The 25050-nt window shown below is 43.1% G+C and overlaps 1 protein-coding gene across 6 annotated transcripts in view; it reads left to right on the top strand.

The window, feature by feature from the left end:
* Positions 1–25050, top strand: part of ARRB1 (arrestin beta 1) — a 793940-nt gene that overhangs the window by 694657 nt on the left and 74233 nt on the right. For all 6 annotated transcript variants that reach the window (XM_085623377.1, XM_085623373.1, XM_085623376.1 and 3 more), the window contains 2 exons: positions 10289–10373; positions 11902–11974. In XM_085623377.1, coding sequence (XP_085479503.1) covers positions 10289–10373; positions 11902–11974 — 158 coding nt within the window. The remainder of the gene's footprint in view (positions 1–10288; positions 10374–11901; positions 11975–25050) is intronic.

Raw genomic sequence — 25050 nt, 5'->3', positions numbered from 1 at the left:
CCTCAAAGCTTCATTCCTTGGTATGATGGGAAGTGTGATTGATCATGTTCTAAGTGGTTTCTGGTGCCAGGACCCAGAGGGAGGGTTCCACATGCACATGGCATGCTAGGTCACAGCACTGATGGATGTCAGTATTGATTTATGATATGGCAAAGCTGTTAGCAGCATGCAAACAAGCAAACGACCCGCCTTCCCTCTCAAGGCCCAAATGAAACCAAGCATTGGCAAAGCCAATAAATCTGGCTTTTGCAAACTGATAGTTATATATTTCTTTATTTTTTATTGTGCGCATACGCCACAAAAAATAAAATGAAATGGAAAATTTGTATCAAAATTAGCATAGTGTCTATAAGCTTTCAATGTAGATTTTACATTTAAAAAAGAAACAATCTTTCCATAAAATGTTATTAAAGCAGTATGGAATCTTCCTAGTAGTTGGTGAACTTAGAACATGTTTTAAAACCCCATTTTGGTTTTAATGCACATCACAGGAAAATATGATTGTTACCTGTGCATAGAAAAGGCCCTATTGACATTGAATGGCTGTAACCTGATAAACCCAGGTTAGCAACAGGGTGATGACTAACATAATAAAATAGGTAAAACAAACAGAAAGAAAGAAAGAAAAAAATGCACTGGCAATGCAATGCACTGGCCTACTTGCCCAAGCACTTTAGTGCACTTTTTTTAGGCGGATGTGCTTGTGTGATCAAGCAGAATGAAGTTGATAATCTATTAGACACATTTTAATTATTTGTGTTTTATTGAAACTGAAATTGATATTAATATCTGTATTAAGAATTCAGAATAGTTACTAAATCTAAAAAAATAGATTCATTGCCCCTTCAATTAAAATGTAACTGTTGCTAAGAGCAAATGTGTGATTTCTAACATCCTATAACTGGATATAGTTGTCTGCTATCTTTTTTATATGATATCAGGACATCGCCTAATATGTGAGCTGTTATGGAGACATTTAAAATAGGATTATAGTTGATGAAACTATTGGCCACCCTACAACATCTAAACAGGTGATCTTGTTGACAGGAAAGGGTGGGAAGAAAAATGCCCGTAAAGGGCAGCACGCGTATGCATAGACTACCCATTTGCTGGTGCTTGCCACCACCGTGGTATACGTTCCAACACCTCTAGTTTATTTAATCCACATTTGTGCACTAGCTTTTGACAGATTTTCGATCCAAGAGATTTAGGGTCTCATTTACAAGAAACGGACGCATCAGCACCGATGCGTCAGTTTCCTTGCTCCTGCGTCAAATATCATTGCGACACCATTGATGCACTGTATTTACAATACAGGGCTCCATGGCGCAAGGAATAACACATGTGTCAGAAATTGTGACGCATCAGAAATTCTGACGCATCTGTTGGCTCAAAAGTGACGCAACTTCAGCAATGCATCAGAACACATAGGCGAGTTCCTTAGTAAAAGCCCTGCGTCAATCCTTATAACTGGTCTGAGCAGGCGTAAGGATTTTGACGCAGTGAAGTCGTAGAGTGACGCCGTGTAATGTAAATTTCACTCTGCCAGTTCTACGTGGCTTTTTTGCATGTGAATACCCACCCTGCATACATTATACCTGGCGCAGGTATAATGTGACACAGGGCTCTACAAACGGATACTTTGGACCCAGTGCGTCAGTTTGTATATATAGCGCAGTGTGGAGCACGGAATGCGCCGCCGCTGCTTCATGAAAAAATGATGCAGCGGCAGTGCAGGAGGCTTGTTAATAAGCCCCTTTGTTTATTGGTAACCAGTGCTTACTAAACTTATAGGAGCTTTACAGGTTCAATAAAGAAAGTTTAAAAAAAAGAACAATTGCAAATGATTGGGATCCAGGCGGTGCTGCTTCCATGGAGCCAAAGATTTAGAATTCCTTTTCTGCCTTTTATTCTGGTCAAATGGCACCACATTGGAGGAGAATCTTGGCATTCCAAATCTGTCCATATCTCCATGAGTCTAATTTGCTGTGCCGCAGCTCAGCGCGTGAGGCAGGTTGCCAGACGCTAGTTCCTTCAGGCGCCTTGAGCATAGGCAGAGATGCCAGCAGGAGCCTGAAGCAGAATATGGCACACACATCAGAAACCATCATTCCAAAATATCTGAAGGAAACTGCAGCTTCCATCTTTACGGGAACCCTTTGTTCACAGGGAAGCCTGTTTTTTCCACACTTGTTCCTCTAGTTGCTCGCGCCTGCAAGAAGTGACCCAGCCTCAAATCTTATGTCTTCTTCATGGATTTGTCTCCTGAACAATCGCTGATTCCTGTGCTGCCCGTGACGCAAGAAGCTTCAGTTGTCACTTAGTTGTCCTCCCTTGGTCCTTGGCTTTTGTGCACTGGACATCGGTATCTGACTCACCGTAGAGGGAGGGATGGACCTCTTTGGGTACCACTATTCATGGGTCCTTTTACCTTCTCTTCTCGCCTCCTACCCCTACTGAGACCCTGAAGGAGACATTGTCTCTCCCTCCTGCATTTGTGGGTGAAGGATGGCGGATCTGGTGCATGTTCGACTTGTTTATATAAATTGTGGGTTTGACACCAGGTGGCTCATAACCATGCACAAATGAGAAGATCTTCCGCATTTTAGCATTGAATGTTTCTGTCTCTTCCATGATGAGTCGCGCCCCACGCTGGCATTCTCTCCGTGCTATTGGTATGCAACGCAGGCACCACGCTGCATGTTCAGACTGATACAGGGCATTATAAGGCACCACACAATGATATTAGGTCTGGAAAATGCAATTATAGATAAGAGAAAATAGCGGTTTATAGAAAGGTCGGGGCCATTGTGGAATCAGACAATAACACTGATGACTCACAAAGTAATAGCATTACAGGACGTGACGTCAGGATGGAGCCACAGATATTTCCATCATTCAGACCCTCGATGGGCATCTGGAATCATGTATTATAAATCCATTTCCAATATATGAGTATACTCATGCACTGCATGAGCAAAGCTGTAGAAGGATTCACAGGGCAGATGGAGGTTATCAAAGATTTCCCTCTCCCTGGGCCATTCCATTCCATCCGAATTGCATCCATCAGGTCCTGGCATAAGACTAAGAGGTGCAGTGGTGAGACCTGCTTTGAGTTCACCCCTTTGTGGACTTTGGGTGTGCCCGCAGAGGGAGTCACCATGCTGAGAGGCCAGCCCCAAAATAGGAAGTTTGGAGTCGGTGCATATGTGGGCGCGGAGGCATGCATTAATTCCCACACACGCGTGCACACACACAACTACCCTTCTCACCGATGTCTACTTATGGCATTGACTTCAATTAAAGGATAGTTTACTGTCAAACTCCATGTCCACTTGAATCACCACGGGAGTTTTAAAGCTGGAACTTGGTCAATATTCCAGCTTTGTAGGAAATAAACCCAGTTGTTATGTCCAGAAATGCTGCAAGAGCACACTGGGGGCTGGTCACAGACTGCACTAGAGTCTGCACAAACATGGGGCTGATTCTCACATTAGTGAAGTGATTTTACATCTGTGTTCACTAATTTTTAGAATTTTAATGCATTCTTCGTAGTAGCTCTGAAAGCTGCACCAGGCGCAGGTTTCCAGGTGTACCACTGGGAGTGTCATGTAACACATCACACCGGCTTCTGCTGCCCTGGTACCGGGATCTGTATAGGGTAGATTGACGCGCGGTGCAAATTCACACTTGTTTCCTTTTTCCCCTCCATAGGGAGAAAGCCCTTCCCATTAAATATAGACGTGTCCTCCCCATCCTGGAAGGAAAGTTACTCGTGTCTTTGGTTGAAATATACTTCTTGCCAATTCTAGGTTCGGATCAGAGTTTTTGAATCCCCACAAACATATGTGTTTGTGGGTGTTGCCAACTTACAAGGATAACTGTGCCATGTAGCGCCTACTACATGAGTTGAATTTATGACACTATTTACGCTGGCCTCCAACATTCTTGCAGCTGTAAATGGAGGTATTTTCAGCCATAAACAAAAATGTATGACCAAAACAACATTCTTAACTGGGCCATTCTAATCCTGGCCTCTTAGTGACACTAGCATCCCTCCACACACTCGAGCAGGTCGTCCAGTGGGATAATGTAAAATGATGCCCCCCTCTGAATGCGATGAGGTGCACCTGAGTCTCCCATATCTCACAGATACACATTGGCCTTGGTGTGCATGGGGGTCCCCTGAGTGGTTGAGAGCCCCCCTTGCACCGCAGGTCCTACAGAGGCCTACATTACACCCTGCACATGTCCTTAGTGAGTCTGCAGCTGCACAGCAAGCATGCAATTGTTGCTTCAAATATGGCATGAGTGGGGGAACACAGTGGGTGGTAATGGGCAAGTGCTGCCAGGTGCTAAGTATTTTCCACTGATGCACAAGAAAATACCACATGGCAGACACATGCACTACTTCGGGTTGGGACTGGGGCTATTTCCTTCAGTAATTGTATTACGAAGATCTGTGATTTCATTACAAATGACAGTTCTCATTACAGGAATAATACATCCCTAAACTGATGGAATTTGGTGCTAAAAATAGAATCAGCTCTGAACTTGTCTGAAAATGGATAGAGCCCATAACCAGGTTCCACAACATGATCGTTGATCGTGCCTAGAAACCACAAGACGGGTTACTCATGCGAGGTCTTGTTCTTCAGATGCCCTCCCGCTGCTTCAAGTATGCTCCTTTTGCTGGCTGTATTTTTACTGACCGTATTTGTCATCATGCTACATGCATGCACATATGTATTCTAAGAGGTGTGTTTTTTCCGCGCCAGAAGTAATTGCCTCTCGTGCTAACTCCCTTTGTAGGAAGTCCTTCTCTTTTGTAGAACTGTTGCAACTGACACCCATCTCCTCTTGCACTGTTTTCAGTGAGAAACTGAAGACTGTACTCGTCTGTGGATAGTGCTTCATTCGTCTGTTCCTTATAGATCCAACACCAAGATACTGGGATTCTAAGCACTTTACAGCTAGGCCTGGGAGAAATGTTACTTATGCCAGAGTAACTGAGTGACGCGAAATGACTAAACTGAAGAGTAATTTGGAGCAAAAATCTCACTTCAGAAGCACATGAACCACAAACTAAGGGAGACGAGTGGCGGATAGCTACTGCTGTTCGTGTCCTGTAGCATTTAGTGGTATTTCCCTAGTGCAGACTGCATTTTGTAGCCATTTTGGACATGAAGGTGCATTTTGCACTTAGAAAATAGTGCTAAATGCTGGATTATGCTTCTTACACAATTATGTATAATTGTGAGTACTCTTGCAGCAATTACGTGCAATTACATTTTAGAGAATTACGCCAGTTACACCCTCTCCCATTTACAACTACCTAAACTAACTAAGTTATAACAGGACTGTAAAATAGTAGCTGTTAGACCCAGCAGTTTCTGGCTGGCTGGGACGCATTAAAGCCAGACAGAATCCACTATCCCTGATAGAATGAGTAAGATACACTCGTAAGATAACCTGTGCTCACCCTTTGGTAGCTTGGCACAGAGCAGTCAGGCTTATCCTAAGGGTCAAAGTGTAAAGTACTGCCACAGCACCGCCCTCGCAACACACTGATTACACTACAAAAAGATTCCACACTGTATGTAGAAAACACTGGTCTTTGTATTAAACACATTGAAATCTAAACAACATACACATCTTATATATACTTTATAGTTATATGCAATTGTCGAACTCCTATTAGCAGCAGAACGGCATGAGCATATATGTTCCAGTCATAGTTATTCACTTGCCCTGTTATCCCTTGAACCACAAAAACAACATAAACCCATCTGCATACTTTCCCGAGGAAGTCCCGATCCAAGCTATCCCTCCCACATCAAAACGACAGAACATATATGCAGTCTTGTTCAGAGGAATTTCACTTTCCCGCTATCACATTAACATAAAACACAACATATCCCAATTTCGCATACCCCTCACTGCTTGCAATGGCCAAGAAGCTACAGTTCTCCCCTATGCCTCTTGACTCATCCCGCAGTCACTCAAACTACACCAGCCAACGATACACTTGTACCCACTGGAGACACTTTGATTTGATTGTGAGCATCACCTAAGTGGAAGGAAAGGGCTACTTGGTTTCATCCGTCCAGGTTAGCTGTCAAGGCACTACAGGGTACCTTCACAAGTGTAAGATCACTATCCCCCTGTAGGCAAAAGACTGTGACACCGGAAGCTGGTGCACACTTCCAATTTGGAGAAATGTTTCTCCCAGGTGGAGGTGCAAGCTGCAGTTGCTCCTGGCAGCCAACCATGGGTGCACACAAGGCACAACGAAACCACTGTGGTCCAGTCACGATGTTACCAGCAGCAGAGTACCTTGTGGCATGGGTCTGGGGAGAGGGAGCAAGCGACCTCGAACTGAGGCCGCAATGTCAGGCACTGTCATCATCCTGATCTGGAAGTCAGAGACAGTCCAGGCTTCCAGCTTGGGTCACGCGGACGTGGCAAATGTCCCCCATCACTCCTTGGACACCACACGCTATGAAGTATGAGCTAGCACAGGTTTCTGGTTACAAGCTCAGGCCCCTCAGCCTCGGCAATCTTCCCCAGAACTCCGTGAACTTCTCATGTTATGGCATCCCAGCTGGGCTGCTGATCTTTACGAACACACTCTGCACAGTGTGATTTCTGCAAATGTTAAGACGGTCCTCGCCCCAACCGACCATAATCTCCACCCATTTCTGCCGCACCCTGTGCGGTCCTTCCAATCTCATGGAAATAGGGAGATCCTTTCTGTCCCTGGTATCTCTTGGATAGGAGGCCAGCCAACTGGCCCTTGGAGAATGCTTAGGGCCCCGGGCCACGACCAGTGATTGACAGCAGGCCATCAACATCCAGGCAAAAATCCACCAAGAGATAGTCCCCTTTCTGGAGCACAACAAGCCCCAGGCGGCCACAAGTCTGCGTATAATCCCGTTGCAGTCTCTCCTGACCCAATGGTTTCTCTCGTTGATGTGCCAGTGTCACACAAGCGTAAAATGGTTCCAATCTTGAAAACGTCTCCAAACTCCCGAGGACAGGGCCACAGTGCCTATACCCACAATGGCCTTTCAAAATGCCAACTTTGAAATGCACAGGCCACCTTTCAATTTTGTCTTGTCTGTCTTCCTACCCTGGGAGGCTTGATCAATATCTTTAGCGGGGTTAGGACCCCGCCCTTTGTATTTGAGATGCCAATTCCACACCCTCTTATCCGTACCAGGAAAGCCCATCAGAGTCAGAGGCCATCTATCAGGAATGCACAGATGTAGCTGTCCCCCCAGCATCCAGATGTGGATTGGAGGCAGTTTAGCAGGCATGCAGAGAGCCACCAGCTCAGAAATGCTCACTTTCCCAAAGTGGCATTTCCACATTAGTGATGTCAAATTCACTCTCACTACTGGAGAGGATTTGCCATAACTAATCCATCGATACTAAACACCACACTGCTACTCTTCTGCAATTAGGAAACACAGCTCAATAGCCTTTCCACAGATCCCACATGTTAATCAATTTCGAGAAGCAGGCCTCACAGTACTGAACACACCATCCAATGTTATTCACTACTATGGCATGTAGCACATATGGGCACATGTGAACCAGAGATATGATTTTCCAAAGTTGTATATGTTTCTAGCACCAAAAGCACAAAGCTCAAACTGCCGTATCTTGGTGTGCTAGACTGGGTCAAAAACTAAAGCTGACCATGATAGAGCTTGACTCGGATAAAGGGACCAGGTTCATCCTGTTGAAAAGTTTACATTCTGGCCTACCAGTTTTTTCTATAGAAAAGCTCAGACAAGGTTGTCAGCTAGTCGGAATGCAGGCTGGATTCAAAGAAGGGCTCGTCGGCGGTGGCCATCTGGAGTGCAGCACCTCTCTGAGAGCCTAGACTTTCACTGGAAGTTTGCGTCGTCAACTGTGGTAAAGTTCCAAGGGCGTGAAGTCTGAAGTCTGTGCCCAGGAAGTTCTCGTTGGCTGCTTCTCTGTGTCTGCCTCAGTAGAATCTGCCTATGTTCGTTTAGGACATAGACACTTTTCTGGAAAGCAACAAGTTAAGTCTGACTGGCAATGCAACATCAATGGTTTCGGCGTGGCAGTGGTCCTGTGGTAGCCTCTGAATCTTTTCGGAAAAAGTTTGGAAATAGTTTCCTAGTGCCCAGTTTTTTAGTTCTTGCAGGAGATGACTACACTGTAACACCAACCAAGGGTCCAGGGCCTTGTGGCCACCATTTGGAGGTTTACAACTCAATGTCCCAACAGCAGCGTCCAGGTCAAGTTCAGTTGGAACTGGTAAGTTGGGCTTTTGAAACTGCAGGCTACTTCCAGCTTTTGTGTTCCTGGGGTTTTGCAGGAGGATAGCCAACTAGTCCCTGGAGCTCATTCTTCTGTCCTGGGTTCAAGTGGGAGAAGAACCAGTCCTTGGGGCTGCTCTCCACAAGTTACAGTAGGTGCAGTTCTCTTTCTAAAGTGCAGAGGGTGCAGCCGATTCAGCCCTTCTTCTGTCTTCCTCAGACCCAGCAGTGTTCTAAAGAAGGTACCCAGGGGTATCACTTTTATGCATAGCACTAGCTTGTGGGTCGGGGAATCTCCTTATCCAATAGGGAGAAAGTTTACCAGGGCAGCCTTACCCACTTTGACATTACTTATGAGTCTGCTGTGTGGAGTTCTGTGTAGAAGACAACTCCTCCCAGCTGAAAATGCAATTTCTTTTCTATACTGAGGAAATATTTTTCAGAGGTGATCCATTCCCCTTCCCACTCTGGAAATGGATTTACACCATCCCTTGGTTGGAATGAAAGCATGACTTGAGTGAGTGGGGAGTGAGAGGTGTTTGTGAATTTACACTAACATACTTCTTTTTGGGCGTTCACAAACTTTCTTCACATGCATTGTTTCCCACCATTTGAGTGTACTTTACGGGTGCAAAGTACTTAACACATGTATTGGAGATCTTCATACCTGTAAATGGGTTTACACTCAAATGGACCTTTAGTTGTAGGCCTCATGGTGTTCATAATTGAGTATAATAATGGTATGCTCTTCATGTGAGTTTAAAGTTCCACACTTTCCCAGGATCCAGAAACCAAGACAGTGCTTACAACGGCAATAGTTACCTCTCTGAAGTGTCGTGTAACATTTCTTTTTTAAAAGGTGCAATTATAGAACACTTGAACATATCTACAGTATCACCTCTATCAAAGGAAATGTTAATAAAGTCATTAATAGTCTCTAGGGCTCTCAAAGTAGGATAACACAATCAGACATGAGATCTACAAGGGACCAGATATTCTAAAGGGAGTTACTGTTTGCGGTAATGGGAATTGTTTGAAAAGAAAGGACTGCACAGGTCTCTTGTATTCGGCCAGACTCATCTCCCCACAAACCACCAAATCTAAGAAAGGACAGATGATGGCAGGAAAATTACATTTTATATCATGAACTTTTTTTTTTTTTTTAATAATCCAATTATTACAGTGTCTGGGGAAAGGTAAACTCAATACCTTCAGAAACAATGAACTTGGAGGTTGTCCTTTCTTAGGGGGCATTAAACAAAAGAAAGCATGTAAATATCCATAAGGGACCCTTCACTCATTACAGAGCATTTAAAGAATGCATTGCCCCGTGGTGCCCATGAGGAACTTGCCGTTCAAAACGTGGGACGGGGAGTCCTCTAGTACCCTGGTTCACCTGGAACTTAGGTGATTCGGTTTCAGAAGAATACATCTTCAATAGTCTAGTCAAGGTTACTTACGCGTTACATTATCTGACTAATGGAAAATCTGCAACATATTTTTAACACGTGTTGTTCCATGTAAAGCTTTCACAAGCAAAATAAAATACACCAGTAAACTGTGCTCATTATCTGACATAGGCGGGATTTATAGTTGGGCGGATGAGTTACTCCATCACGTACGTGACAGATATCCTGTCCACCATTTTACAAGTGCCATTGGATATATTGCACTTGCAATATGGCAGGCGTGATATCCGTCATGTTTGTGATGGAGTAACCCATCCGCCAAACTCTACATTAAGTGCCATTGGATATAATGCACTAGAAGTACGGTGGACGGTTTACCTGTCATGCCTGTGATGGAGTAACCTGTCCCCTGAATTCTAAATCTGGTGCCCTTGGATATAATTCACTAGTACTACAGTGGACAGGATGTCTGTCATGCTTGTGAGGGAGTAACCCGTCCGCCAACTCTAAATCAGGTATGTAGTCTTCTTTTTTCCTATATTTGTAAAACTTATTTTATCTTGATTTTCCTTTTTGTGTCTGCAGATCTATTACCACGGCGAGCCCATAAATGTCAATGTGCATGTTACAAATAATACAAACAAGACAGTGAAGAAAATAAAAATTTCAGGTAAGGCAAAATCACATTTCAGTGAGGCATTTGGAAATATGGTTAATGTTTGCTATCATCTGAATGCAATTGCTTGTTATTATTTACATATATGCCAAATAAATCTATTAATGTCTTTTCATGCCTCATGTGTGCGACGATGATCATTGGATGAGAAAAACTAAAAATAAGAGATGGTTGAAATTTTCCTTTTAAAAAAAACAGATGGATTGAAATTGCAATGTTGCATCTAGTTTAGGCTTTTAACTTCACTCTACCAAGAGGATGCCTGGCTACTTTGGGAGGCACTGCTTTCATTGATCAAATATGTCCCAAGATATCACAGTAATTCGTTTACAAAAATAGCTGGTTTACTACCACTGGGAATAGAAGAGGAATTTTGAGTGACAGGTAGGTCCAGGCTCAAACCTCCAAAGATCAGAGTCTCAAGTGGCAGAGCACAGGACCACCTGATTTTGTCAGCCTGGGAGTCTATTTACACCTGCATCAGGCTATCTCAGTCTGTACCCACCTACATTTATAAGAGGATGGGAAATCCCAGTATCCACTGTTGCTGTTTTCCCACTCCAAAGAGGGACATTCATTATTCCTGATACATGGTGTAATCCTTAAACAATGAAAATTGGCTAAAATATTACTTGAAGAATCTCTATATTCTGAAAAACAAATTATTTTACTGGACCAATGGTATTTGCTATTAGTATACAGACTTTGTTCGACAAATGTCTTTAGCATTACCGTAAAATTGGACTACCATGACCATGACGAAGAGAGATTATGTGTAACTATGGAACACACATTTGCATAAATTAAGTATGAGTGGAGAGTTATTTCCATTAGTCACGCTCTTGAGACACCATGCTATAGAGCTACAAAGAAGAGGCTATGCCAATCCTTTGCAGCCTCTATTAATCCAGTCTATTTCAGGAATTAGCCATTCTATGTTTAAACAGCCAGACTTTACAAGAACCTCTCCCTCACAATGGACACCTTCAATAAGATATGTTGGTATCTATTTAATAAACAAGGGCACATTATTTGATTCTGAATGTGTCACATTCACATTTACCTGCATTGTGCATCTGGCACATACCTTTCTCCCAACACCTTTTTAGTCTGTTATTTGTAAGAGGTCAGGCATTTTTGTTTATAAAAGAATTTCCACCCACTTTGTGTGTCCCAGTCCTCCTTTGGGTAAGTTGGGAATTTGGAGAAGAGTAGGTAAGTGCTACAATTAATATATTGAAACAGCACAACCCTAGCAAGTTCAACAAAGGGATCCCTACCCAGGAACTTAAAAAAGTGTTTTTATATATAAAAATAAGGTGTAAGAAAATGTATGTATGGGGGCAGAGGCCGGCATTTATTGGTCAGAGTGGGACCTCTCTTTTGAGCCTTGTGCTCTGTCATTTTGATGCATACATATTAATGAACGGCTCAACTTTTCACAAGTAATAGAACTATTTATCTGTTAATCTTGCATCACGCTCTTCATTGACAATGCTTCTTTGTTCTCGTTTGTGCACAGTACGCCAGTATGCAGATATTTGCTTGTTCAACACTGCCCAGTACAAATGTCCAGTTGCTGTGGAAGAGGCGGAGTAAGTACCGGGTGCCCATTTCTTCGATTTTCCTAAGAAATAATCCAAATATGTTTTATCAATATATTAAAGTACCTGTAGCTGTGTAATGCCAGGCACCAACAGAGGAGTTCTGTGGCATCACAAAGGATGAGGTCAGAGGACAAGTACTTTGTGGTGGCATTTGCTGTTGGGTGGTAAAATACAGAAATAATTGGGTGTAGTGGGCTTCTTAATCCTATGGGCTCAGGTGCCACTACACCTGCTGCCCTGGATAGCTACACCACCGGCAGTGCAAAGTGAGGTATGGTAGTAAGCCGCAACTCACTCTGATGCCATAAAACTGTTAACGCAATGAGTGGTTTAATGTCAAAATGTATATGTAGCACAAATATCTGTCACTTTAGTATTACAGTATATTTACCATTTTGTGGCAAGGAAGTAACCATTCCTTTCAGATCCTCTCCTTAATCAGGGACTCATGACTGCTCAGGAGTATGAATGAAAACTGGGCTCCAATGAGCGAAGGCCGTCCAGTAGTTTCATGTTTAGAGGACACTGTATCCATGTCTGTACTTTCACTTAACACATGGGTACAATCTAGGATTGTAAGAAGTTCATGAAAACCAAGAATGCCATTAAAATGGGAATATTTAGCAATGCTATGAACTCATGCTTAGAGTTAGGACCGAAGTAAGGTTTCTTCAGAAGACATCAGGCTGTTGACACAGAGTTGAACTGTAGACTTCTACTGATGACGTCCAGATTCGGGGCCCACTTCACATCCTACTAGCTGCACTTTTAGAGCCCAATTTACAAACCTATTTGCACACGTAAGTTCAATATTCATGTGCAAATGGCATGTCTTACAGATGTAAATTCACATTTGAAATTTACAAAGCAGGGGGCATATCAGCAAGCAGGCGTTACAAAATTATCGCCGCTTTTGCGTCCGTTTTCGATAATTTTATCACTTTATCTGCAAGGTCACGCTATCGCGTGAAACCTTGCCTTATCTCCATTTCCCTTAACGCCCATCTTTGCATCTCTAATGAGATGCAAAGTGGGCGTTCCTCCCCAGGATAACGGGAGAAATGTCGCTAAGTGACATTTCTCCTATTATCAAGCCTCACGCAAAGCAGCATGGCGACAGGAAAAGTAGCGATAACCTCTGTTATCGCTACTTTCCTTACGCCTGCTTCAGGACTGACTTAGCCATGGTATCCTATGGAAGGTGGATATCATGGCTAAGTCTGTGAGGCCCTATCAGCAAGCTATCGCCAAACTTCGTGGGATTATCGCTGGGTTTCCAGTGATAATCACACGTTTGGCAGTTAGCGCTAGGATTTTTATCGCTTTTGAGATAAGCGTTGCTAATAGCACGCTATCTCAGCGATAAAAATCGGCGCTAGCCGGCGATAACTATCCTAGCGCTAAGTGCGCTTAGCGATAATTATCGCCGGTTGTTGCTGATATGCCCCCAAGAATTTAAACTTATAAGGGGGCATATTAACAAGGGCTTTATCTTCGCTTTTTTGGCTTTAAAAGCCAAAGAAGCGGAGATAAAAATATCGCCCTATCAACAACAGGGTGCTAACATGCAAAATCGCATGTTAGCACCCTTTTTCACTATGCTTTGCTTTGCATCTCTAATGAGATGCAAAGTGGGCGTTCCAGAGCAAAATAATAGGAGAAATGTTCTATTATCAAGCTTCACGCTAACCCTGTGAGAAACAAAAAAAGCAGCGCTAACCACGCTTAATGCTGCTTTTTTCCGTCTGCTAATTTTCAGATTTAGCCATGTAATCCAATGGGAGGTGGATTACATGGCTAAGTCCACCATGGGCTATCAACAAGGATATCCCTATGCTTGTAGTTTTATTGCTGCATTACCAGCGATAACCTCCCAAAATGCCGCTGTCGCTGGATTTTTTATCGCCTAGGCGATTAGCGTTGTTAATCACGCGTTAATCAGGCGATATTATCCAGCGATAGCGGGCGTTAAAAAAATTACCATTTTCCCTGTTCCTTGTTAATATGCCCCAAAGTGTACTTAAACATAATATTACACTAGTATATAAGGTATGTGTCATGTTATCCCTCAAATTAAGGTGTCATGCCCAGTAGATTTCCTTACCCTGAAAAGGAAATTGCAAACGTTTTGGAGAAATGGAAACTGGTTGGTGCCCTTATTTTAGTGTTCCTCCTGCAACCGGTCCTTGTGTGTTCTCCCGCCCCAATACCAGTATCTTATAAACCTTTTTAAACATGGCGTTCTATGGAGCAAGGACCAGTCAGCTCATGCTTTCCTCCTGTTTGGTTACATAAAGTCGTGAACAATACTGTTTGTTAAAAATATAAAACCCACAGAAGATTAATGGTACTTTCCTTCCACTGTCCTCTCTCCTTGTTGCCACAGTTCAGCTGCTGTGCTTTGGAAAGATCACCCGAGAATGGAAACTTTACATCTCTCTCAAGTTAGCATGAGTCTTAGAACATCATGGCAATCAAGCCCACATGTTACTAGCTGCACAGTGTAAGCATCTGTTTGTTATAAGGAAGCAGCCCTGCTTTCTAGGAGCTATATTTGTATCACTCACTCTAATGCATTCACAGCTCAACAGGAACCACGTTAGTATGCACCAAAGCCTGTGTTGTATATAGTGTTTAAAGACACATAAAAGGTGTGCCACTCATGTTACATGAGTGAATACTCTCTCTTGGCAGATGGTGGATGTTCCCAGTTAGGGATGCCCTGAAAGGTTTGGCAACACCCACAAGTTTATGAGTTTGTAGGTATTCACGCACTTCTTTATGGCCCATGCCCACTCTGGAAAATATTCTCGCTTAATAATGGAGCGAGTGTATCAGATTCTAGGATAGACTTGATAATGGAGGAATCCCAACACGGGTGGAGGTGTACGCAAAGAAAATTGCCCTTGAGGAATATATTTTGCCTGAGGAGGAAAAACTAAGCAAAACTACATATGCAAATTTACTAATACCAAAACATTTTCATATGGAAAATGGTACACTATGTGCAATTAATCATGCAGAAATGAATTTGAATAGACCTAGTTGGAAACTCATGAATAATTTACCGAAGAAGCCTGGGAAACCATCCTGCAACTTTCAGAGGTTTCCAGGAGTATCTTAGAAACCATGCTGTGATTGACAAATACTATAAGCCTGTGACTATCACAGGTTTCCAGGAGTATCTCTTGAATCAGCCTGTGGTTGTCACAGGCTTCCAGGAGGATTTTGGGAACCAAACGTTTCCTTTTGCAGGTATGCAAGAGTATTCTTGGAAACCAACCTGTGACTGTCTAGGGTTTCCAAAGATATCTCAGAAACCAACATAAGGCTGTCATAGGTTTGCAAGAGTACTCTTAGAAAGTAAGAACTAGGGGCCATATGCATGAATAAATTTTCCATTAGACACAGAATGAGCAAAACCCTTTGATGCATTTGGCCCTAGATGTACAAAGCATTTTTGCGGTCGGAAACGGCCCGATTTGAATGCAGAAATGCTTTTAGGGTTGTAACTAGTCACCGAATATCAATTTGGGTTTTGAGACTCGATACTTGGAAGGGGCATGTTGAGGGCTTCCCTTTCTAATACTGAAATTAATTGATATGTACAAATCACAAACCATTTGCAATTTACTGCCAATTGAAGGTTTGTGGTAAATCCCCTTCTCCTTTGGAAATTGTTGGGAAAATATTTTTAAGAACAGGTAGTGGTCTAAGAGATCACTGCCTACCCTTAAAAAATGAAACTTCAAAGTTTCATTTTTGTTGTTGTTAACGCAGTCCATTTTCTTATAAGACATGGTAGTTTGCTGACCCCAGCAGGCCACCATCATGGTGGAAGCAGCAAATTGTAGTGGTTCACAAATTGCAACCTGCCTCATTAATATTTATGATAAAGGTCTATTTGTGATCCAGTACAAATTGCTAATGAAACTCAAAACATTAAGATTTCCTAATTGCGATTCACAAGAAATAGCGATTTGGAAATCAATATTCTGTTCTTAGCCCTAACCTGTTACTGCTGCAGGTTTACGGAAGCAGTGCAGGAAACATTTGTGGATTCTAAAAATGTTTAAATCTGCATTCAGGCAAGAGAATGAACTCAAAGATACCAATTTGCAATTCATTTTGCAAATCTGCCATTAACTACTCTCTGCCCTTACAACGCAACCTACCCCCATGCCCCCAATATCACTCCATCACATTAAATATACTTACAAATCACCATTTACAAATTACACTATCTGTTGCCACTTTTGAGACTGTTTATAACAACTATGGAAGGATGAGAAGCAAAGTGGCCCCTCAAAGATGCAAAGCAGTGATCTTCAGCTATCTCCACGATGGTTGCATTAGCCAACTGAGCAATATTGACAGTTCCCAAAAAGTAATCCATTATACCTTTAGCATGGTGACAGCTAATTAAGTCTGTGTCTGGTTCTACCCCCAATCATGTAGCTCCTTAAATAAAACAAACCAAAAACATAAAATATTGTTAAACTTTTCTATTCATGTGCATCTGTGACAAGTGAATTGATGGTGATACATTTGCCCATTAGACTCCAGAAACATGTAGAGATAGATATATGTTCACATTCAAGCTTTTCACCAGACTTAAGTATAAAAACTCGCTTCTGCAATGTTCATAATTAATAAGTCTTCAACCAAATATTGAGAAACAATGCCTAATCACCCACAACCACTTGTAGTCTTGAATGTTTGTGTAAAACACACATTACAAGTAAACAAAATGTATTTTGATTTAAAAAAGTAAGTCAATCAAACAAGACTTGTAGAGCACAGCTAATCACCCATGAGCGCATCCAGGCGCTGTGAAACCTACTGCATAGGGGGCTCAGTCGAACAGCCAAGTCTTGAGTCCTTTCCTCAACCAATCAATCAATCAACAGGAATTATAACGCACCGCAACCAATCAATCAACAGGAATTATAACGCACTACTAGTCACCCAGGAGGGTATCGAGGTGCAGAGGGCCTTGCTGCTGAGGGTGGAATCTGTCAAACAGCCGAGTCTTAGGTCCCTTTCTGAATTCCTGAAGAGAAGGTGAGGTTCGGAGGTGCAAGGGGAGGCTGTTGCAGGATGTAGCGGTGAGGTAGTAGAAGGAGTGTCCTCCACTGTAAGAGTAGAAAACAGAATGTTCCAGCATTGGTTGTCTTTTTCCTTACCTATGTACAGGTTTGTCAGAATGTACTATGTGCATTGCCCAAGGTCAGAGGTTGAAATACCTGGCCTGCTTCGCCAGAGAGTAACATTGTCCCTCTTGAAGCCTCTTTCAGTGAGAATGCTAGGAAGAAACACAAAGAGCTAGACTTCAATGAACGCAAGCCTCTTCGGAAGACGTTCTAGGCCAAACAACTGATCCCAATCCCAATGATGATCTAATAAAAACAGAAGTAAAAAATATTCATAGCTTCATAGTATTCCTAATTATTAATTGCGACACAGTGGCGGCTGGTGAACTTTGAAAGTGGTAAGGCGTTAGACTAAGTCTTGAATTTTCCTGTGCCTACAAGCACAGCAATACAGCAGTTAAGGAGGGCTCTGGGTTCTTCGCCTGAGAATTTTGTTTTATAATGGTGAAAATTATACATTTGACAACAAGTCAAAGGTATTTCTCTAGTATATTCTCTAATTCCTGTTTCGCCAGGTAACTTGATTTACATCACAACCTCATCCCTTCTTTGATTGTATTTACATCTTACATATGTTCTGGTCCGTCACTTCAATTCTTCTCTAATAATCACATCATACTTTTGTAACTCCTTTCCTAATTGTCAACTCACCTCTTCCTTAACTATCTACTCTGTTTTTTTGCTGTTTCTTCAGTTGCTTTATGATGATTTCCTCACCGTATCTTGAATGTCTTCTCATCCATTCCCCCATTCTCGTGTCATCCATACTTTAGCTTCTCTTTGCCTCTTTCTTAATTGTCTTGCCATCCATTTGTTTGCTGTCTCCTCATGCCTTGCTTTATTGTCACCTCACCTCTTCCTTAAATGCCCTCTCACTCCTTTCTTCTTAGCTCATCCTTTCTTGATTGTCTCATTGTGCCCTCTTGACAGTCTCCTCATCCTCATCTTGTCTTTGGCTGTCTTATCACTCTTTTCTTTCATTGTTGACTCACTCTTTGTTGATTGTTTCCCCTTAACATACCTTCCCTTGACTGTCTCCACTTCACTGGGCTGTCTCTTCATCCCTTCCTTGACAGACTCTTCACCTATTCCTTGTTACCTTTTTCTTGAGTGTCTCCTCATATCTTTCTTGAATGTCTCCTTATCCATGTTTCATTGACTGTCTCCTCTTCCATTCCATAACTGTATTGATTGTTACCTCGCTCCTTTTTTGTTACCTCACCCTTTCTTGATTGTCACCTCATCCCTTTCTTATACCACAGTTCTCCAGCGTCACCATTTCCTTGCACCCTACTTGTCTCTTCATCCATTCCTTCACTTTCTCCACTTCTGTTACTTAACTGTCACCTCAACCCTTGCTTAGTTTTGCAATCAATCAATCAATACTTGTAAAGTGTGACTCACCCCTGAGGGTAGCCAGGCGCTGGGTTGCTGGGCTTAGTCGAACTGCCAGGTCTTGAGTCCCTTCCTGTAGTCTATCAGTGAGAGTGATGTTCTGAGGTGGAGGGCGTTCCAGGACTGGGCGTGCTGTGGGAGAAGGAGCGGCCCCTGTTGTGGCTATGTCCAATGTGTGGAGTCTGTGCGAGGGTGAGGGAGGTGGAGCAAAGGTTTCTTGATGATTGGTGGAAGTTCAGGTGGTGGTTCATTAATGCTGGTTCTAGGTTATGGAGGGCTTTGTAGGTGTATGTCAGTAACTTTAATTGCCATCTTTTCTGGACGGGGAGCCAATGGAGATTCCTCAGGTGCTGGGTGATGTAGTTCCATTTGGGCAGGTTGAGAATCAGTCTGACCTCTGAGTGCTGTATCGTCTGGAGCCTTCTCATGGGTTCGGTGGTGGTTTCTGCATACATTGCTTTGCCGTAGTCCAGCTGGCTGGTGATTAAGTGACTGTTTTTCTCGTGCTAATGGGGAGCCAATCGAGATTTTTCAGAGCGTGCAGAGAGTGTGGAAGCAGGTGGAGGAGACTATGAGTTTGTTGTCCATGATAATGCTGAGGTTGCGGGTATGTTTTTTTGGTATGGGAGTGAATACAAGTTCTGCGGGCCACCAGGTGTCATTCCAGAGGGAGGCGTGGTTGCCAAAGATCACCACTTCGGTCTTGGCATTGTTGAGTTTCAAACCGTTGTCCTTCATCCAGTCTGCAACGTTTTTCATGCAGTTGTGGGACTTGGTCTTAGTGGTGGTGGGGTCTGCTGAGAGTGAGCGGATGAGTTGGGTATCGTCGGCGTAGTATATGATGTTTAGATCGTGGGCTCCAGCAATGTCGTATAGAGGCGTCATGTAGGTGTTGAAGACGGTTGGGCTGAGGGATGAACCTTGAAGGACGCTGTGTGGGTTCCATGGTGAAGGGAGTTAGGCAGATTCTCAGATTTTGTCTCATGAGGAATGATGCAATCCATCTGAGTGCATCTCCCTTGATCCCGATCTGGTGCAGTCTCCTAATGAGTGTGCGGTGGGATATGGTGTCGAAGGCTGCAAAGATGTCGATGAGGAACAGCGATGCCGATTCTCTCCCATCGAGCAGGGTGTGGATGCCATTGTGGCAGCGATCGGGCAATCTTGGTGCTGTAGTTGGTGCGAAAAATGAATTGGGAGGCATCTAGCAGGTTGTTTCTCTTCAGTTATAACATATGTTTATTCTGCACCTTTTCATCTCCATCATCCCATCCATCACCCATCTCCCCCTTCCTTCCATCCTCCACTCTTATCTGTAGCCTCCTCTTTTCACTCAATTCCTTCCTCTTTGCATCTAGTGCATCCTCAGTCCCTTTTCACCTTTCTTCCCTTCACACTTCTCCCATTTACCATTTCCTCCAGCTCCCTAAGTACTTCATGTGATGGTAACCAGTATAATCTCTGGAATGAGAGCCGCCCAGATCATTGTTTTGTTGGAGGTTTTGTAAATATCCTGGGAAACTGGGGCTGCCCACAACAGTCCTAAATACAGGATTGGGCCTGCAGCCATGGGTACTGCTGCAGAATAGGAACAGCAGGGACAAAGCCTGCACAGATGTCCTGTGGTGACATGTCTTGCATTAACTTACCTTCACATAGAATACCTGCATCCAGGGGTCCTGTACTAAGACAATGGATGTACAAGGAGCTCACCCCAAAATTCTTGTATTGATATGTTCTGCATCCACAGTTCCTGTACTCAGGGGTCCTGCATTGAAGGCGCCTCTGGTTTTTCCCGCGGTGAATAATTCTGCCCTGCGCTGTCCATACATAACTAGAAATTCAAATGTATAATATCGAATTGAGAAGTCCTAACACTAACACATCCTTGGGAACAGTCTTATCCTGACAGCTCATGCACTAATGCTCTGCAGCCACATGCCTTACACCCATAGGTTCTACACCCACAATTCTTCTAACCACAGGGCCTGCACTACAACATCCTATAGAAATTTCTTGTGTGTACAGCTACTGCACAAACACTTGACATTCACATGTTCTTCACCCACAGCTTCTGAGCTAACGCTTTAAACCCACAAGCTTTATATCCAAAACATCCGTGGCACATAGTCTTAATTAATAATTAATTTCCTGAACCTTCTCAACCTTGGTTTGGGATCTTCCCCAGAGTACATGTAGGCAACATCCAGTTACCTTGTACAAGTCATTTGATTTCCGTTTAATGATCTGTTTATGGTGTCCCCAAAGTTGGTGGCAGTTGGGTGAAGTTGTCATTGTCCTAGAATGCTTAGGTCAAAGCTTGTTGTCAGATTACAGGCTTGCCTCATAACTCTTGGGCGTCCTTTGGTCGCAGTTTGTGGATATACCACAGACTGGCCTAAGATGTCCCTAGGTAACAACATATGGTGTCTTGGTATGCTCCAGGGGGACTTCCATTAACGTCTATCCAGTTGTCCAACCCAAGAAACAGAGATACCTCTCCCCAGAGTGCAACACATAACTACATGACTAAGCCCCGAAAAAGGTAATAAATTATTGTCTACAAAAAGTGCACCTGTATGTACCATAATACGTATTCTAAAAAAACTGTAGCCTAAAAGCTTGATAAATAAACAGCATTTTAGCAGAATGAAGAAGTTGTCCATACGGGGAAAGTTTGTGTTCAATTGTTCAGTTGTTGTGTCTTACAAACTTCCTTTTTTTCTGTCACTGTATACATTCATTGTAATAAATGTTGAACCCTTTTATTCTGCTGTGTCAACTATAAGTCCTTATCCATGCCTGCTGTCCATCACTGTGGAGTGTCTGTGCTAAACAGCTCAGAGCACAAGTGATATCTATATTAAGTCCTCCGACATGTTTCCTACACATCAGGTGAGAGATGCTTTTTTGACAAAGGTGCTTTTGAGAAGTCCCTTCTGCACGAGCGCTGTCCCTGGTGCTCACTCGCACGCGGTCTGTCTGAGATACTCTTTGTCACAATAGAGAGTGAGAGAAGCAGATCAGTTGCAATCTCCCAAGTTCAATCGCATCACAAAAGGCAACTGCTGTTGTCTGTTTATCCCTTACGGATATGCAGATTGTCAAAACTGTCTGAGATACTCCCCGCATTAAAGGTCTGTTCCTGGTGTTTGCTGCTCAAAGGCCTATCCCAGATCCTCCCTGTACGTAGGTCTGCCTCTGGTTTCCCTATGCACATAGCCCGCCCTGGGACATCCCTGCTTGATGCAGGGTGGGAGTCAGACCTAAATCTGCCAAGGTGCAGCACCTGTCAATGCTGTTAGAGGGCTGGGATCCTTATTTCTTGGAAGATTCTGAACACCTTGTAGTATCCTGCATATGTATTGCAATTTATTTTTCCACTACCTGCCTCACTACACACTTCCACACAATGCTATGAGGTCTCACGTTGCCATTTCCATACGTGAGTAACTCAGCCAAACCGTGTTTTTCTTTGCTTTCAGGGATTCATAGTTCTGCAGATCTTATTATAATAATAGGAACAGAATGAAAAGTCAAACCACGGTCTGAAATATCTATTCACACATGGGCCTTTAAACTCTGTTTCCACTACTGCACGGGTCTGTGTTCACCCCCTCACATTCCAAAATCAACCTCATCCTGGGCAAATATGTCTATATCTGTGGTCAGCTCCCCTTTCCCACCCCACATACACAACAGGAATGTACAGAATATACCCATAGGATCAACTGAGCAACGACCTGTTACTGAAAAGTTGGCATTTCACATCACCTGGGCTCTTCCTCTCCTTCACCTTCCAGTTTTCTTATCGTCCTCTACACATCTCATTTCTTTTTCATGTCTCACTGGGGCATAGTTTGAAGCCCATACCATTCCCAACTTGTCACAGTTTCTTGTGGTGTCTTTTAGGCTTGTCCACTCCCACTCCTCCCTGTGGCGAGCCTGAAAAGGTGCAAACGAACTGACTGACGGAGAGCCTCATTATACACATGCTGAAAACTATGGTGGCCTGCCTGTGTTCAATAAGCTAGGCTTCTGTACGCTACGTAGGGATATGGTTCTAGCACTTGCGCATTTGTGCATGTGCCATACCAACGTGCCTAGCTGTCTGGTGCCCAGGATGAATAAAGGCTAGATATACGTAAAGAAAACCATATCTCAGTAGCTGCAGTAAAATAAAAATAATACAAGCCACACAATTGGGAGGATAGCACTCCGATTAACCCACTGCAGCAGTTGAAACTATAATTCAGATGGCAACAAATGCTGCCAAATGTGCATTAGTCATGATGGAAAGTATTTCAAACGCCTTCTCCAGTGCATGGCCTCACGGTAATTAGGTATCCCATTGTCTCTGTAATTTCAGTGTTGGGTGAAGTTTGTTTGGGATTGACTGTTTTCCAAAAGTATTCAATAGACAGTTTACTTAACATAGCCCTATGACTTTAATCAAAGCATGCATATAAGGAGTGTTGTTCTTAGCCCTCTCTGTTGAGTCATTCCCAAACTTTTTGGCTTCACTCTCCTGTTTTCTAAAACAGTTTTTGCTGACTCCTAGTACTCTGCACCCTTTACCACTGTTAACCAGTGCTAAAGCTCTTGTGCTTTCTCCTTTAAACATAATCCACTTAAGTATCCCTTAAGAACTTATCCCAAGCCTGTCAGTGCAGCCTGTGTGTGTGCAGTTGTAGACTGCCATTTTAACCTGGCAAAATAAACCTTTTCCTAGGCCTAAGCCTTCAGTTTTAATATATATAAGTTACCTATAGAGTAGACCCTAAACAGTCAATAGACAGGGTGCACTGTATTTAAACAGTTGGGCTACTACTTTTAAGTTTTACATGTCCTCATAGTGAAAAACTCTCAAAATCGTTTTTGCTATTGTGAAGCCTACCTCTCCCATTAGATAACATTGGGTTACTTTATTATGTTTAATACGTGATCATTTTTGGTAGGAGCGGGTAGAAAAGTCAAGTTTGATATCGGAAGAATTGTAATTTAAAACACTTCTTAATAGTAAAGTCGGATTTTAAGTCACAATTCTGAATAAGTCACTTTAAGAAAGTTTTCTTTTCCTAACCATTTGGTGCCTGCAGCCTGTTTCCTGTGGCACATGACTAGGTGTAGTTGGCAATTGGCCTTTGTGTATTCCTCCCAGACAGCATCACAATAGAGGGTCTGAGTGATGGAAGGATGGCCCACCTCAGGCAGAATGGGGAGGGGGGGGGTGTACACTGTCACCTACCACTTCAAAGACTCTGTCCCATCTCACCCACAAAGCACTTAACATTAGCCTATTGTGACCCCAGACAATCTGGGACCAGGGCAGGGAGGCGGGAAATTCCACACACCTCTGCAGGGGGAAAACTCCAGACTTTGTGACCATGAACGGTCCCATTCATGCTGCGATTTTGCTGAAAAGGGTAGGTAAACTTGACTCTTTGTGCTACAGCAAGCACCAGTGACAACCTGCAACGCAAGGCCTGCACTTTGCACTACAACATTGACAGCCCGTGCTGACTGTCAACGAGAATCTCTAGCAATGAATGTGCACGACTCCCGACTGGATCATTTCACTACAGCAACAACCATCCAATAAGCCCAGTATGCTTCTCGCAATACAGCAACGACCATCCACAATGCTCTCACTGCTTTATGCTGCCTCCTCTACCGCAAATAGAAATCTTTGCGCTTGTCTTTAGAAGGTAACTTTTTCAGCAGGACTAACCTGGTCCCTGTGTCTTGCCTGAGATTCATTGTAGTTTGCTTACATTTGTGAATTTCACCTGGTCTCACATGATCAGATAACCTTGAGTGGTGCTTTGTGCTTTTGGGCATGATACTTACCTGAAATCTTTGCATATTTCCAGTTTTAATGACAGGATTTTTGTCATTTTGATGGCAAATAAGTTATTAAATTCTCCTCTAGTTTTCTAAATTGATGTGGGTTTTTCTTGCGTTGTGTTTTCACTTTTTTACTGTTTGTGTGTTGCATACATTCTTCTCTAGTTTTCGGTAAGTTTTTCTTGTGTTGTGTTTTCAGTTTTTACTGGTTCTGTTTATATAAATACTTTACTCATTTCTTCTAAGTTAAGCCTGACTGCTTTTGTGCCAAGCCACCGGACAGTTATGTACAGGTTAATTTAGTGGCTTTTTGTGGTTCACTCTGACAAGAATTGCAGCTGTCGCTTCAGTAGTGTTTTGCCTCGCTCAACCAACAACCCAGTTTCTCACATGAGTGATCTGTGTGAATTAAATTAGGGAGGAGGCAAGGTAGAGGTCTCTGAGAGCATAATGTTTTGTCTCTCACCCGTGAGATCTTGCAGCAGCAAGCTGAAACCTGGAGAGGAGCGTAGGGCCCTCACCATGATGTCCATCCATTAAGAGGCTTCAGGAGAGACAGTGCCTGCAAGAGTTGAAATTAATGAGCCTTGGTCTAGGAAAGGTCCCAGAGTCTGTCTGAGATTACATTTTTAAGGGCTGTTGTGGGAACATGAACCACACAAGTCGACT

Source organism: Triturus cristatus, chromosome 8, assembly GCF_964204655.1.
Source record: "Triturus cristatus chromosome 8, aTriCri1.1, whole genome shotgun sequence".
NCBI lineage: Eukaryota > Metazoa > Chordata > Amphibia > Caudata > Salamandridae > Triturus > Triturus cristatus.
This window is presented reverse-complemented; position numbering and strand designations above follow the sequence as displayed.